The 12,704-nt window shown below is 41.4% G+C and overlaps 1 protein-coding gene across 5 annotated transcripts in view; it reads left to right on the top strand.

Annotated features, from left to right (window-relative positions):
• Spire1 (spire type actin nucleation factor 1) overlaps nucleotides 1–12,704 on the top strand; it is a 129,052-nt gene that overhangs the window by 91,204 nt on the left and 25,144 nt on the right. For 2 of the 5 annotated variants that reach the window (XM_036204401.1, XM_036204404.1), the window contains exons 7-9: nucleotides 832–918; nucleotides 2,178–2,307; nucleotides 7,823–7,864. In XM_036204401.1, the coding sequence (XP_036060294.1) occupies nucleotides 832–918; nucleotides 2,178–2,307; nucleotides 7,823–7,864 (259 nt within the window). The remainder of the gene's footprint in view (nucleotides 1–831; nucleotides 919–2,177; nucleotides 2,308–7,822; nucleotides 7,865–12,704) is intronic. The other 3 variants (XM_036204403.1, XM_036204405.1, XM_036204402.1) reach the window with 2 other exon arrangements.

The following is a 12,704-nucleotide window of genomic DNA, read 5'->3' as shown; positions in this document are numbered from 1 at the left end:
GGAGACAGAAGGATTAGGAGTTTGATGTCATTTTTAGCTACCTATCAATTTGAGGCCAGCCTAGGCTACATAAGACCTTGTCTCAAAAACAAAAACACCAGAAAAGCAGCTTGTGTGATGTGTTTGTGTGGATGTTGGAACTTGCAAGCTAACTTAACTTTTTCCACTTTCTCATCTTCTTGTTGTGGTGGAAAGAATATTAAAAGCATATGAAAATTACTTAGAAGGATATATTGGAAGTAGAATTCTAAGTATAAGAATGTCTGATTAAGTTGTATAGTATCAGTGGATTTAAAAAAATCTTTCACAGCAGGAAATCCACAAGTAAGGATCATGCCACATGAGGCCTCTGGTTCTGCTGGTAGCTCCTGCAGCTCTCCTTCTTAAGCTAGGTACTGCACTCACATGCTGGCCTGGGCTCTCCAGTGATTGCTGCTGCTGCTGCCTGCCTTGTGGCCTAGAATAGGAGACATGGAGAAGGGAGTGATGTGAGGTAGATCCCAATGCGGCTGTCACGGGGAAGGGCCGGGCCTGAGGTAGTAGTTCAGCCTGTTTTGTTTAAGTAAGACTGAGAAACAAAGCATGTGTGATGGCACATACCTATAACCCCAGCACTTTGGATGTGTAGAGACAAGAAGTTTGGAGGTTCAAGGTCACCTACTGCCTGTGAGTTCAAAACCAGCCTGGGATACACAAGACCTTATCTCAAAAACCTACCCCTTAAGAAAGACACAGTCACACCTGGGAAGTCAGAATCTCAGTCACTGAACATACAGTGACAATTCCTTGATTCACATATCTGTTTTGTTTTGTTCTTTTGTCTCCTTTTAGGTAAATGGTGACATTCCCCCTCGGTTAAGAAAGAGTGCTCATGAGATCATCCTTGACTTCATCAGATCAAGACCCCCTTTAAATCCAGTATGTAACTTAACATATTCTCCCCAGGGACAGGTCTGTAGCTCTCTACCAAGGTCTCCCTTGAGAGTATGAAGCCTACCTGTAAATTACCTTCTAAAGCACAGAGACATACGTTCAGTTATTTAATACAGTTATTTAGTATGTTTTCCCTCAAAGCAGTCTGCGTCATAGTGCACAGTCTGTCTGAATACCCGCTGTAACAGCAGAAAACTAATAGCACACAGTTTCTGGCATGAGTTGCCTTTCCAGCTCAAATTATACTACTGCACTGCGTAGAGCACACTGTCATACTGACACTACTTTACACTAAATGTCAACCATCTGTTGGCAGGGTTTTCCTAATGACCACGGAATCAGAACACTGTTTGAAATGCTGTTTGTGGTTCTCCTTACTCTTTCCCTCCTGCCTTAGTAGCCAGCTCCCACCAAACCTTGTCAGGCCTATGTACATAAAGTAACAGTGAGGGTAAAGCAGTGTTCTCCAGTTTGTCGACTCTTGCATAATCAGTTAGCCTTTTAGATCTTTCTGAAAGAAGGAGAAAAGTTGGTGCAGTAGAGAGGTCAGATGACCCTGATAGTCCACACTAGCCCCACAGTCTAGCTTGATTGAGCTCTAAGCCAGTTAACCTGCCTCTCTCAGCCTCAGTGTCCTCATTAGTAGACCGAAGACAATGATAATCCAAGGTGGTGAATTCCAGATGTTGTTTTTGGAAAGGTAGTGTGGTTCGCCCTATAATCTCCACACTAGAGGCTGAGGCTGCGGGGTTGCCGCAAGTTTGATAGCAGTCTGGACTACAGAAGAAGACTGAGTCTCAAAATGACAGCAGTGAAGCTAGTTTCCAAAACAGTGGCATCGAGGGGACATGGCTGTAACTTTAGCAGAACCGTTCACTTGAGTTTACCTGATCACGTGTGCATTAGAAGTCTTGACATTGGGGCTTGAGAGATAGCTCAGTAGGAAAAGGTGTCTGCCACCAGCCTGATGGGTGATCTGGGATCTTTGCCCAGGACCTCACAAAGTGGAAGGTATAAACTCACTGCCTTGAATTGTTGTCTGACCTCCACTCATGTGTAGGCACACAAAAGGATATATATATATATTTAAAAATTAGAAGGAAGTCTTGATATTGAATGACTTGAATAGTCTTTTATTGGGCAATATTACAGTCAGTGAAGTACAGTTCATAATTCTGTACTGTATGAATAACTATATTAAGAACAGCTAATCAAGTCTCTAACCATTGCACTTCCTTTTCAAGGCCTCAGCCAGAAAATTGAAACCAACCCCTCCACGACCTCGGAGCCTCCATGAAAGAATATTAGAGGAGATCAAAGCAGAAAGAAAGCTGCGGCCTGTCTCACCAGAAGAGATTAGACGGAGCCGACTCGGTGAGTCCCCGCTTCCGGTGCTCAGGGTCCACATAAGAGTGACCCACAGATTCTGTCCCTGTCTCTGGACTCCTCCTCTCTCCTGTGTCTGCCCTCTCTTCCCTCCCTCCCTCTCCCCAACTGTTGCTCACTAACATGACCGTCACATTTGTTTGCACTTGAGATTCGTGTGGCGGACAGTCCTCTCCTCTCTGACGTCGAACTTCCTGAGAGCACTGTGGTACGGTAGCAGGGCACTGCCAGCTTGATGCTGAGGTTTGAAGAGATGCTCTCTCCCTTTCTCAGCCTGACGACCTGCAGCAGCAGGAAGGGGGAGAAGCTCTTCTTGCCTCTATTTCATTTTCTGTAAGAACTATGTAAGATCATGCTAACAGCGGTAACAGAACCCTATAAACTAATGTATACAAGTGTAGATGATAGATACATAGTATCACTTCGTTTCTTTCAGAACCCTTCTAAGTGTGGGCATGGTGAGTGTATGGGTACTGTGTGTGTGCTTGCATGCAGAGACCAGAGGTCAACACGAGGGTCTGATGCCATCCTCTGCCATGTGTCTTGAGACAGTTTTTCACAGCAATCCTCTGGAATCCCTCAGCTCCACCCCCTCCCACCATTGGGGTACAGCTTTTCCATGAGTGGCAGGGTCCAGACTCAGGGCCTCATGCTTGCGCAGCAAGCCCTTTCCCTGCTGACCATCCTCCAGCTCTGTCTTGAAGGACCACCCATAGTGGGCATACCATTTTGTGTTCTCTTGAGCGCAGCAAGTGCCCCTGTTTGACATCTTTGCTCTGCTTTTACTACAACCGGGGCCTTGAGGAGCTGGTTTACTTGACGATAGCCAACCTGACTTGGAAGGTGATTTCTCAATGTCATTTGAGTATTTGTGGGTTTTTTTTTTTTTTTTTTTGTTTTTTTTTTTTTTTTGGTTTTTCGAGACAGGGTTTCTTTGTGTAGCTTTGCACCTTTCCTGGAACTCACTCGGTAGACCAGGCTGGCCTCGAACTCACTGAGATCCGCCTGGCTCTGCCTCCCGAGTGCTGGGATTAAAGGGGTGTGCCACCACCACCCGGCCAAGTATTCTTTCATGTAGTTCATGAACTATTTCTGTGTCACCTTTGGATTATCTGTTTAGGTTCTTTGCTTTTTTTTAATCAGGGCCATCAGTTATTTTATTATTGAGTTATTAGCATTTGTTAGTATTTTGAATCCTAAGAATTGATGATCAGTGATTTCCTTTCCCCCATAAGTAGGCTACCCCTCTCAACTGTGAGAGTCAGCCAGGCAGTGGTGGCGCACGCCTTTAATCCCAGTACTCAGGAGGCAGAGCCAGGCGGATCTCCATGACTTTGAGGCCAGCCTGGGCTACAGAGGAAAGTCACCAAAGCTACACAGAAAAACCCAGTCTCAAAAAACCAAAAAAAAAAAAAAAAAAAAGAAAGTCTGTCTCAAAACTGTGAGAGTCCTGTAACAGCAGGGATGTCAGGAGTGTGAAGCACATGAGGAGGAGAAGTACTTTCCAGACCTCCCCCATGACCTAATGTCTGGCAGTCAGTCCCTGTCCCCTGCAGGCTCCAAGGCCCCCAAAACATGAGCCTAGAGGGGACATTGACCTTCAAACCATAGCACTGTAAGAATTTCAGAAGTGTTTTTTTTTTTCTATTAAGATTCCCATGAAGGGGGCAGGAGGCTGGAGATGAGTCAGCGGGTAAGAGCACTGGCTGCTCTTGAGAGGACATGGATTCAAATCCCAGTACTCACATGGCAACTTACAACTGTCTGTAACTCCACTTCGAGGGAATGTGCTACAGCCCCCATCCCATGCTGACCCCTAAGGGCACATACATGGATGTACGTGATGTACATACTACATGCAGGCAAAACACTCAGACATACAAAATTAAATCTTTAAGAGAATTGTTTTTAGAAAGAAGATTCTCTGGGGGCCTGGGGCTACAGCTACATGGTTGAGTGCTTGCTTAGCCTGGATGAAGCTCTAAAATTAATCCCTCAGCGTGGTGGCACATGTCTTTCTTTAATGCTAACACTGGAGAGGCGGAGGAGGTGGGTGGATCTTCCTGTAATTTGAGGCCAACCTGGTCTACATGGTGAGATCCTGCTTCAAAAAAAAAAAAAAAGGAAAGAGGAGAAGAAAAAGGATTTTCATGGGAACACACATCTATAATCCCAGCACTTGGATGGCAGAAGATAGAGGCATCATGAATTGGAGGTCACCCTGGGCTATACAGTGTGTAGCCCTAGAAAGAGGAGAGAAGAGGAACAAAGAGAAGGGGGCACAGGGAGAAGAGAAGAAAAAGAAACTGATTTTTTTTTTGAGGGGGGTGTTGAGTTGAATCTGTAGGTGGCTTTGGGTGTATGGATGTTTGTTGTTTTGTTTTGTTTTGTTTTGTTTTTGAGACAGGGTTACCATGTAGTCCTAGTTGTCCCGAACTCATTGTGTAGACCAGGCTGGTATCAAACTCAGAGAGATCGACCTGCCTCTGCCTCCCAAATGCTGGGATTAAAGGCCTGTGCCTCTGTGCCCAGTGAGTATATGGTATATATATAATGGTTTTTAGAGATGGTTTCTCCATGTAGCCTTGGCTGTCTTTGAATTTGCTCTGTAGACCAGGCTGGCCTTGAATTTAGAGATCCACCTGCCTCTGCCTCCCAAGAGCTTCCATTAAAGATGTGTGCTACCACCACCCAGCTGGTATATGGGTATTTTAACAATATTAATTCTTCCAATCTATGAGCACAGACCATCTTTGTGTCTTATAATTTTCTATGATATTAATGTTCCTAGTTTATTATTTTTGTGATGTAACAAGTAATGTTGTTTTCTTATGTTTCTTTTCACATGTGTTATATCAACACACAATACATTTGTCTTATGTTGACTTTCTATCAAGAAACTTGACTGAATTTAATAGCACTTTAAAAAAAATTTTTTGGCTGGGCGGTGGTGGTGCATACCTTTAATCCCAGGGCTTGGGAGGCAGAGCCAGGAGGATCTCTGTGAGTTCGAGGCCAGCTTGCTCTATAGAGAGAGATCCAGGACAAGCACCAAAACTACACAGAGAAACCCTTTTTCAAAAAACACCCCTCCCCCCAAAAAAAGATTTTTATTACTATTTTCCTTTATGTGCGTTGGTGTTTTGTCTATATGTAAGTTTGTGCACCATGTGTGTACCTGATGCCTGTGGAGTCCAGAAGAGGATATCAGAAAAGGGAATGGAGTTCCAGATTGTGAGCAGCCGTGTAGGTACTGGGAATCAAACCCAGGTCCTCTGGAAGATCAGCCAGTGCTCTTAACTGCTGAGCCATCTCTCTAGCTTATGAATTTATTAGCTTCAACCGTTTTTTTATTTTGTTTTTTAATGACATCTCTAGGATTCCCTTTATATAAGATTATGTCTATAATAAAAGTTTTATCCTTCCTAACTGGGATATCTGTTCATTTATATTCTCTGTCTGTCTGTCTGTCTTTTTTTCTTGCCTGATTGCTTTAATTAGGACTCCTTGTACTATGATAAACACAAGAAAGGCCATGTTTGCCTTGTCTCTGATGTCAGCACTGTTAGGAGAATGTAATGTGGACTTTTCATATGTAGCCTTTATTATGGCAAAGTAATTTCTTTGTATTCCCAGCTTTTTGAGTTTTCAGTGTGAGGGTGTTGTAGTTTGTCAAATGCTTTTTCTGCAGTTTTGAGATGACCATGTTTTTTTATCCTCTATCCTTCATTAATTATGTATTACAATAATTGCTTCTAGTTTGCTTTTTCTCTTGCTTTGATAAACACTTTGACCAAAAGCAGTTTAGGGGAAGAAAGGCTTTATTGCAGCTTACACTTCCAGGTGGGGTGTCAGGACTGGAACACAAGCAGGCACTGAAGCAGAAACCATGGAGGAGTGCTGCTTATGTGGCCGCTCACTGGCTCAGCTAGTATTCTGAAACACACACTTTCATGCATAAAAAATAAAATTAAAAAATTTTAAATAATGACAAATCTACAGTATGTTATTCTCTTGGGTTATCATTGGTTATAGCCTGAACATCTTTCATCATTAAACATAAGTCAGAACATGATTTATTAGAACATGATCTCCCAGCTAATGTCTAAATCATGTATTTACCTACTCCCCTCCTGTTGTATGGGCAATTTCCAATTTTTTTCCTAGCAAATCTGAAATTACTGTTATTATTGTACCTCAGCCTCATTCACATCACTGGTACTTCTCTAAACATCTTAATTACTGTGATCCTTCCCCTTTGTCCTTTTGGTGGTATATGGAGCTGAAAAATGAGAGCCTCAGTTAGGGATTTCACTCTGACCCAAAACAAACAACAAAAAGGCAAGCCAAGAATGTAGCAGAGTTGGTAGAATACTTGTCTACCCTGCATAAAGCTCAGGTTCAGTTAGCTTAACAGGTACGAGAGAGAGAGAGAGAGAGAGAGAGAGAGAGAGAGAGAGAGAGAGAGAGAGAGAATGAATGAATGAGAATGAGAATGAGAATGAATATGAACTTCATAGCCCAAGAATTGATAGCATTCCTTTTGTATGCGGTGGTCAGTTTATTCAAAAGTTACGTTCATGTACCAGAAAAGCTTGATCAAAGAGTCGTTTGACAGGGTTGGGGATTTAGCTCAATAGTAGAGCGCTTGCCCAGCAAGAGTAAGGCCCTGGGTTCCGTCCTTAGCTCTGTTTTTTTTTTTGTTTTTGTTTTTGTTTTTTTTTAAAGAGTCATTTGAGAGGGGGCTGAAGAGATGGCTCAGAGGTTAAGAGCACTGCCTGTTCTTCCAGAGGTCCTGAGTTCAATTCCCAGCAACCACACGGTAGCTCACAACCATCTATGAGATTCGAAGCCTTCTTCTGGCCTGCAGGCATGCATGCAGATAGGACACTGTATACATAATAAATAAATCTTTTTTAAAAAGTCGTTTGAGAATATGTATTATTTTATTTGCTATTCTGAGCAAGGGAAATCTGGAATATATTTGAGTGTGTAGAACTTAGTAGTTTACTTTTTTGAATGGCAGGTGGAAAATTATTCTCATCAACACAAATCCCTATCCACTTTCCTGAGACATCTAAGACTCTTAATTTGCACATTGGGATGGAAATACTTAACCACTTAGTTCCCGATCATCAAATATTATTATTTTCAACAAACTTATTATATGATGACATAACTTTTGAATAAAATTGACCACTGCATACGAAAGGAATGTGATCAGTTCTTGGGGAATGAGGTTCATCTTTTTTCTCTTTATCTTCTTTTCATTCTCAGTATATTTTTTAAAATGTTACTTTTTTCTTCATATTGTTATTCTAGCATTTTCATAGAACTGGAATTACGACTCTTGTGTGGTTTTATTATATTTCAGAATTGTATCCACTAGCTTCTAGCTAGCCTCCAAGGAGTCCAGTGAGAGCTCTGACCCTTCTCCTGTCTCCCTGTGTATCCCTAATGGCTGAATTACTTTCTCTTTATTCTTTGTTTTCTTTTTTTTCAGCAGTGCGGCCACTTAGCATGTCTCACAGTTTTGACTTGTCAGGTAAAAAAAAAAAAAAGAAGAAGAAGCACTTTCACACCTGACATGGGCTGTGTGGTTTCTGTGAATCCCATTCATTTGTCTGCTTGTTTAGACATGTCAGAAAAGAAAATTGAAAAGCTTTCTTCTAAGCTGTGGTCAGTAAAATAAAGTAGCCTACCTATTTCAAAGCAGTACAGCTAATTAGAACCACAGTGAGTGTGCAGCCTCCCAGAAGAGCTGTGCTGCCCTAGGCAGGCTGTGAATACAACTGCCCAGAGTGTGGTCCCGCTCACTGGGTCAGACCTTTTCTGTAAGGAGACAGAAAAAACAAAACAAACAAAAAAAAAAAAACTGTAAGGAAACTGTGCCCTGTCCTTTAAAACACTGAGAGCCTCGGTGGGCAGAAATTGCCTTCTGTTCCTCTCTGCTTAATGGGTGAGTCTGTCATTCATGGCTCTGTGCTGGTCACAGAAGATCACTGTCAGGGCCTCCTCTGATGTGTGCCCTAAGTTTACAGTGTGTTTTACAATTTCTGTTTAGTATTCTGGGTTAGTGGCTCAATGAATAACTGAAAATGGCTATATTTGATTATAAAACTAGGTCTGAGGGTTGGGGATTTAGCTCAGTGGTAGAGCACTTGCCTAGCAAATGCAAGGCCCTGGGTTCGGTCCGCAGCTCCAGAAAAAATAAAAAAACAACAAACTAGATCCATTTAAAATAAAAAATTTAAATATATTTATGAGCAAATTTTCTTATTTTTCATAATTCTTATATTTATTTTTCAAATTTAAATTTTTAATTTCACAAGTCACTGTTTCAAGCTAAAATGAAGTAAGATGTATTTTTCCACAATGTACCTTGAAATTTTATGGAATACCTCTTAAGTTAAAAAGAATCATTGGCATATAAATTCATGTTTAACGAGCCAGTGAGTTCTAGTATCTTTTTCTAGTGTCGTTATTGAATATTTGCTGTCTTCTAACTACAAGCTGGTTTCTCCGTGTTTTTAATTTTCTGTTTATTTTGTAGCTCTCAGGCATGACTTTAGTATTTTGGTCTTCATTTAACTATTTTTGACTGACCACCAAAGAGCCTTTTCTATTTTCTTTAACCATTTAGCTGATTTTATTTATTTTAGGAACCATTGGTGCAATGAACCTGTAAAAATTTTAGACTGGAAAATAAAACCAAAATTTTGGACCATGTGTGCTATGGCTAATCTCTAAAAGCTGGCCACTGTCACTCTGGATATCTGCTGCTCATGTTTCCATTAACCAATAAGGAGCAGAAGGCTACGTAAACATATGGATTGCAGGCTGGAGTGTGGCTGATCAGGACAGCGTGCATGTTCTTGAACAAGATCTCTGGTGTTCTTACAGGCTCATGGTGTCCCTGTGTCAGGACAAACACAGGGAAGCACAGATTTGTTGTCCATGTTCATCGTCTGCTGTAGTCTGTCTGTGCCTTGGTGGTGTTCTGTGTGGGTTCCCAGAGCTTCCCTGTTGGCTGCTGTGCCTTGGTGGTGTTCCGTGTGGGTTCCCAGAGCTTCCCTGTTGGCTGCTGTGCTGCTTATGTGTTCTTCATTGTTGCACTTGATAAGTGGGAAAGATTAATCCAGTCTTCAATTTTAAAGACTAAAGTACATACATCTTCATAGTAGAAAAATGAACAAACTAAGGAGTAAACAGTCTATACAGGTAGCATAGATAATGACTTTGACTTGAGTGCAGAGTGGGACATAAGGAAGGATATTCTTCTGTTCAAGGGTGTCTTAGAAATATTTCTTAGTGAGTGAAAAACCTAATGCCATTTAGCATCAATTGAGGTAAGTCTGGTTTATTTTTCCTTTGCAAATATTGGCTATATAATCCATGTTCTTCTAGTCACATTTCCTCTAAGTAAATCAGCAGACACAAAATTATTCAAGTATTTAATATGAAGATTATGCTTTTTAGACTCTGAATTTAAAATATGGTAATTTCTAAAATCATCTCTATTTTATATCTTTAACATTTGCTCTACTTATAGATATTATCATTTTTTTCCTTAAGAAATTCTTCCTTTAAGAATTTGACTCTTTTCAGGTATGGTAGCGCATACCTTTAATCCCAGGAGGCCAGCCTGGTCTACAGAGTGACTTCCAGGACAGCCAGGGCTACAAAGAGAAACCCTGTCTCAAAAAAAAAGAGTTTGCCTTTTCTCACTTAATACACTGAAATAATAGTACTTATTATTTCAACAGTAGATACAATAGTCAAATTCCTTAAAATATTTTGTGTCTAGTCTTGGAGCCCACCGGAAGTCTGCTGGCAGAACTTTTTACCAGTCACATCCCTCCATGCTTGGCACTCCTCCATCTCTGTCAGTGAGCCACAGGACAGCTCTGCTGCTCTCACTGCAGAATTGTTGAGGGAGCATCAAGCCATCCCTACCTTGACAATGAAAGGAACCCAGGGCAGCCTTTGTCATTTAGTGGCTTTCCCTAAATCTCAGTTCATATGTTATTTTGCCAACTGCCCCCAGTTGTGTCTGTGTGGGGAACTGATGTGGCTTGAATTCCCATAGTGTTGTACAGGTGGGCAAGTGCTAAGCCACCTGGTTACTTCCTAGCTCTTTACTTTTTTTTTTTTTTTTTTTAAAGTGTGATTTGTTTTGTTTGTTGAGACAGGGTCTCCCGTGGCTCAGGCTGATTCACACTTGCTGTATAGCCAGGGGTGACTTCTGACCCTCCTGCCTTCACTTCTGAGCACTGAGATTACTAGGGGAATACTAGCATGCCTGATTTTATGTGTGCTAGGGCTTGAGCCCAGTGCCTGTGCATACTAAACAAGTACTTTCCCAATGGAGTCTCTTTGTTTGAGGTAGGGTTTTTCAGGCTTGCTTTGAGTTCACCTTGTATCCTAAGCAGACCTTGATCACTGAATGTGGTTATTCTCCTGCCTCAGCCTCCTAAATGCTGGGATTGCAGGCATGTACCACCATACCAGGCTTTGGTTTTTTTGCCAGTTGTATTAGTTAGGATTCTATAAATAAACAGAACTGATAGAATTAATTATATATATAATATACATTATATGTAGATAATATATACACAAATATGAATTAATAGAGTGTTTTAGCTTACAAGTTGTGGTCCAAGCTGGGCAGTGGTGGCGCACACCTTTAATCCCAGCACTCGGGAGGCAGAGCCCGGTGGATCTCCGTGAGTTCAAGGACAGCCTAGTCTACAGAGTGAGCTCCAGGACAGGTTCCAAAGCTACAGAGTAACCCTGTTTCAAAAAACCAAATTGTGGTCCAATTATCCCAACAATGGCTGTCTGCTGTCTCATGTTGGAATATCCAGGAATCCAAAGTTGTTTGGTCCAGGAGGCTGGATGTCTCAGATGGTCTTCGGTGTACCAGTGAGGGAACGTACTTGCCAGTGAGAGTGAAAGCAGACAGGCAAAGAGCAAGCTCTTCCTTCTTCTGTGCCCTTACGTAGGCTGCCACCAGAAGGTGTGGCCCAGTTAAGGTGGATCTTCCCACCCAAAAAGATAGGGATTTAGGGTGGGTCTTCCCACTTCTAATGACTTAATTAAGAAAAATCCCTCACGGGTGCCCAGCTGTTTGTGTTTTAGTTAATTCCAGATGTAGTCAAGCTAACAACCAAGAATAGCCATCACACCAACACTATTTAAATATTTTTAATCTAAATGATATTAACACTATCAACACAATTTAAAAAGTACAATCTACCCCGGATCTGAAGAGATGGCTAGTGGTTGAGGGACTAATGGGTCACTCTGGAAGAGGACCTAGGTTCTGTTCCCAGCACCTGAATGGCAGCTCACAACCATCTGTAATTTCAATTCCACAACCACTTCTGGTCTATACAGGTGCATACCTGATGTACATGTAGGCAAAACTCTCGTACACATAAAATAAAAATAAATATTTTTTAAAAATTAATCTACCTTAAATGACTTCTAAATTTTCTTAAGCATTAACATGCACAAAAAAATGTAAGTGTGGTGTAACAGTTGAGTTTTTTTTTTGTTTTGTTTTGTTTTGTTTTTACAGAATAGTAAATGAATATGTAGCCAGTAAAATCTCTTTGCCTTGACAGTGTGAGCCCGGTCTTGGGAGCTGGGTTCTTTCTTGTTGCTCACTCTCTTTGTAGGAGGCGAGTTGTCTCACTAGCTTCTCTGGAGCAGGAGAGGCCGAGGAGGCACGTGAATGTGCACAGTTGTCTTTTCTTTCATATAGTTCTTTACTTGGGTGTTTTGTTTGTGTTTCATTTGTTTTGTTTTGAAACAGGGTCTTCCTATGTAGCCTTGGCTACACTAGAACTCACTATGTAGAGCAGGCTGGCTTTGAACTCAGAGAGATCCTCCTGCCTCTGCTTCCTGAGTGCTGGGACTGTAAATGTACTCTTTAAGGTCACATTAAACACTGACTGCCTTTTTTCTATGTTCCCTTTTTGTTGTTATTCGGTTTTGTTTGTTTGTTTGTTTGGTTTTGAAACGGGGGTCTCACTCTGGCCCAAGCTACCCTCCTGACAATCCTCCTGCCTTAGCCTCCCAAGTGCTGGGATCACAGGAGTGTGCTACCAAGTCTGGCTTCTTTTGTCTTGAATAGACATTAATCATCTACTATCTTTTATCTTCTGGAAAACTTTTAAAGTACTTTTCTAAAGTACTTTTCCCTGTATGTCCTTATGGAAGGTTTATTTAATGATTTTTTCCCTTTACAATTTGTATAAAATCTTGCAACCTTTTCCATTTTTCCCTTTTACTTTATACAACCAATTTGTCTTAGCTACTTAATACATGGGGTGGTAATAACAAAGTAAATAAATATGTGGACACAGTGTCAGGTTCTC

The sequence above is a fragment of the Onychomys torridus genome, chromosome 13, assembly GCF_903995425.1.
Source record: "Onychomys torridus chromosome 13, mOncTor1.1, whole genome shotgun sequence".
NCBI classification, from domain to species: domain Eukaryota; kingdom Metazoa; phylum Chordata; class Mammalia; order Rodentia; family Cricetidae; genus Onychomys; species Onychomys torridus.
This window is presented reverse-complemented; position numbering and strand designations above follow the sequence as displayed.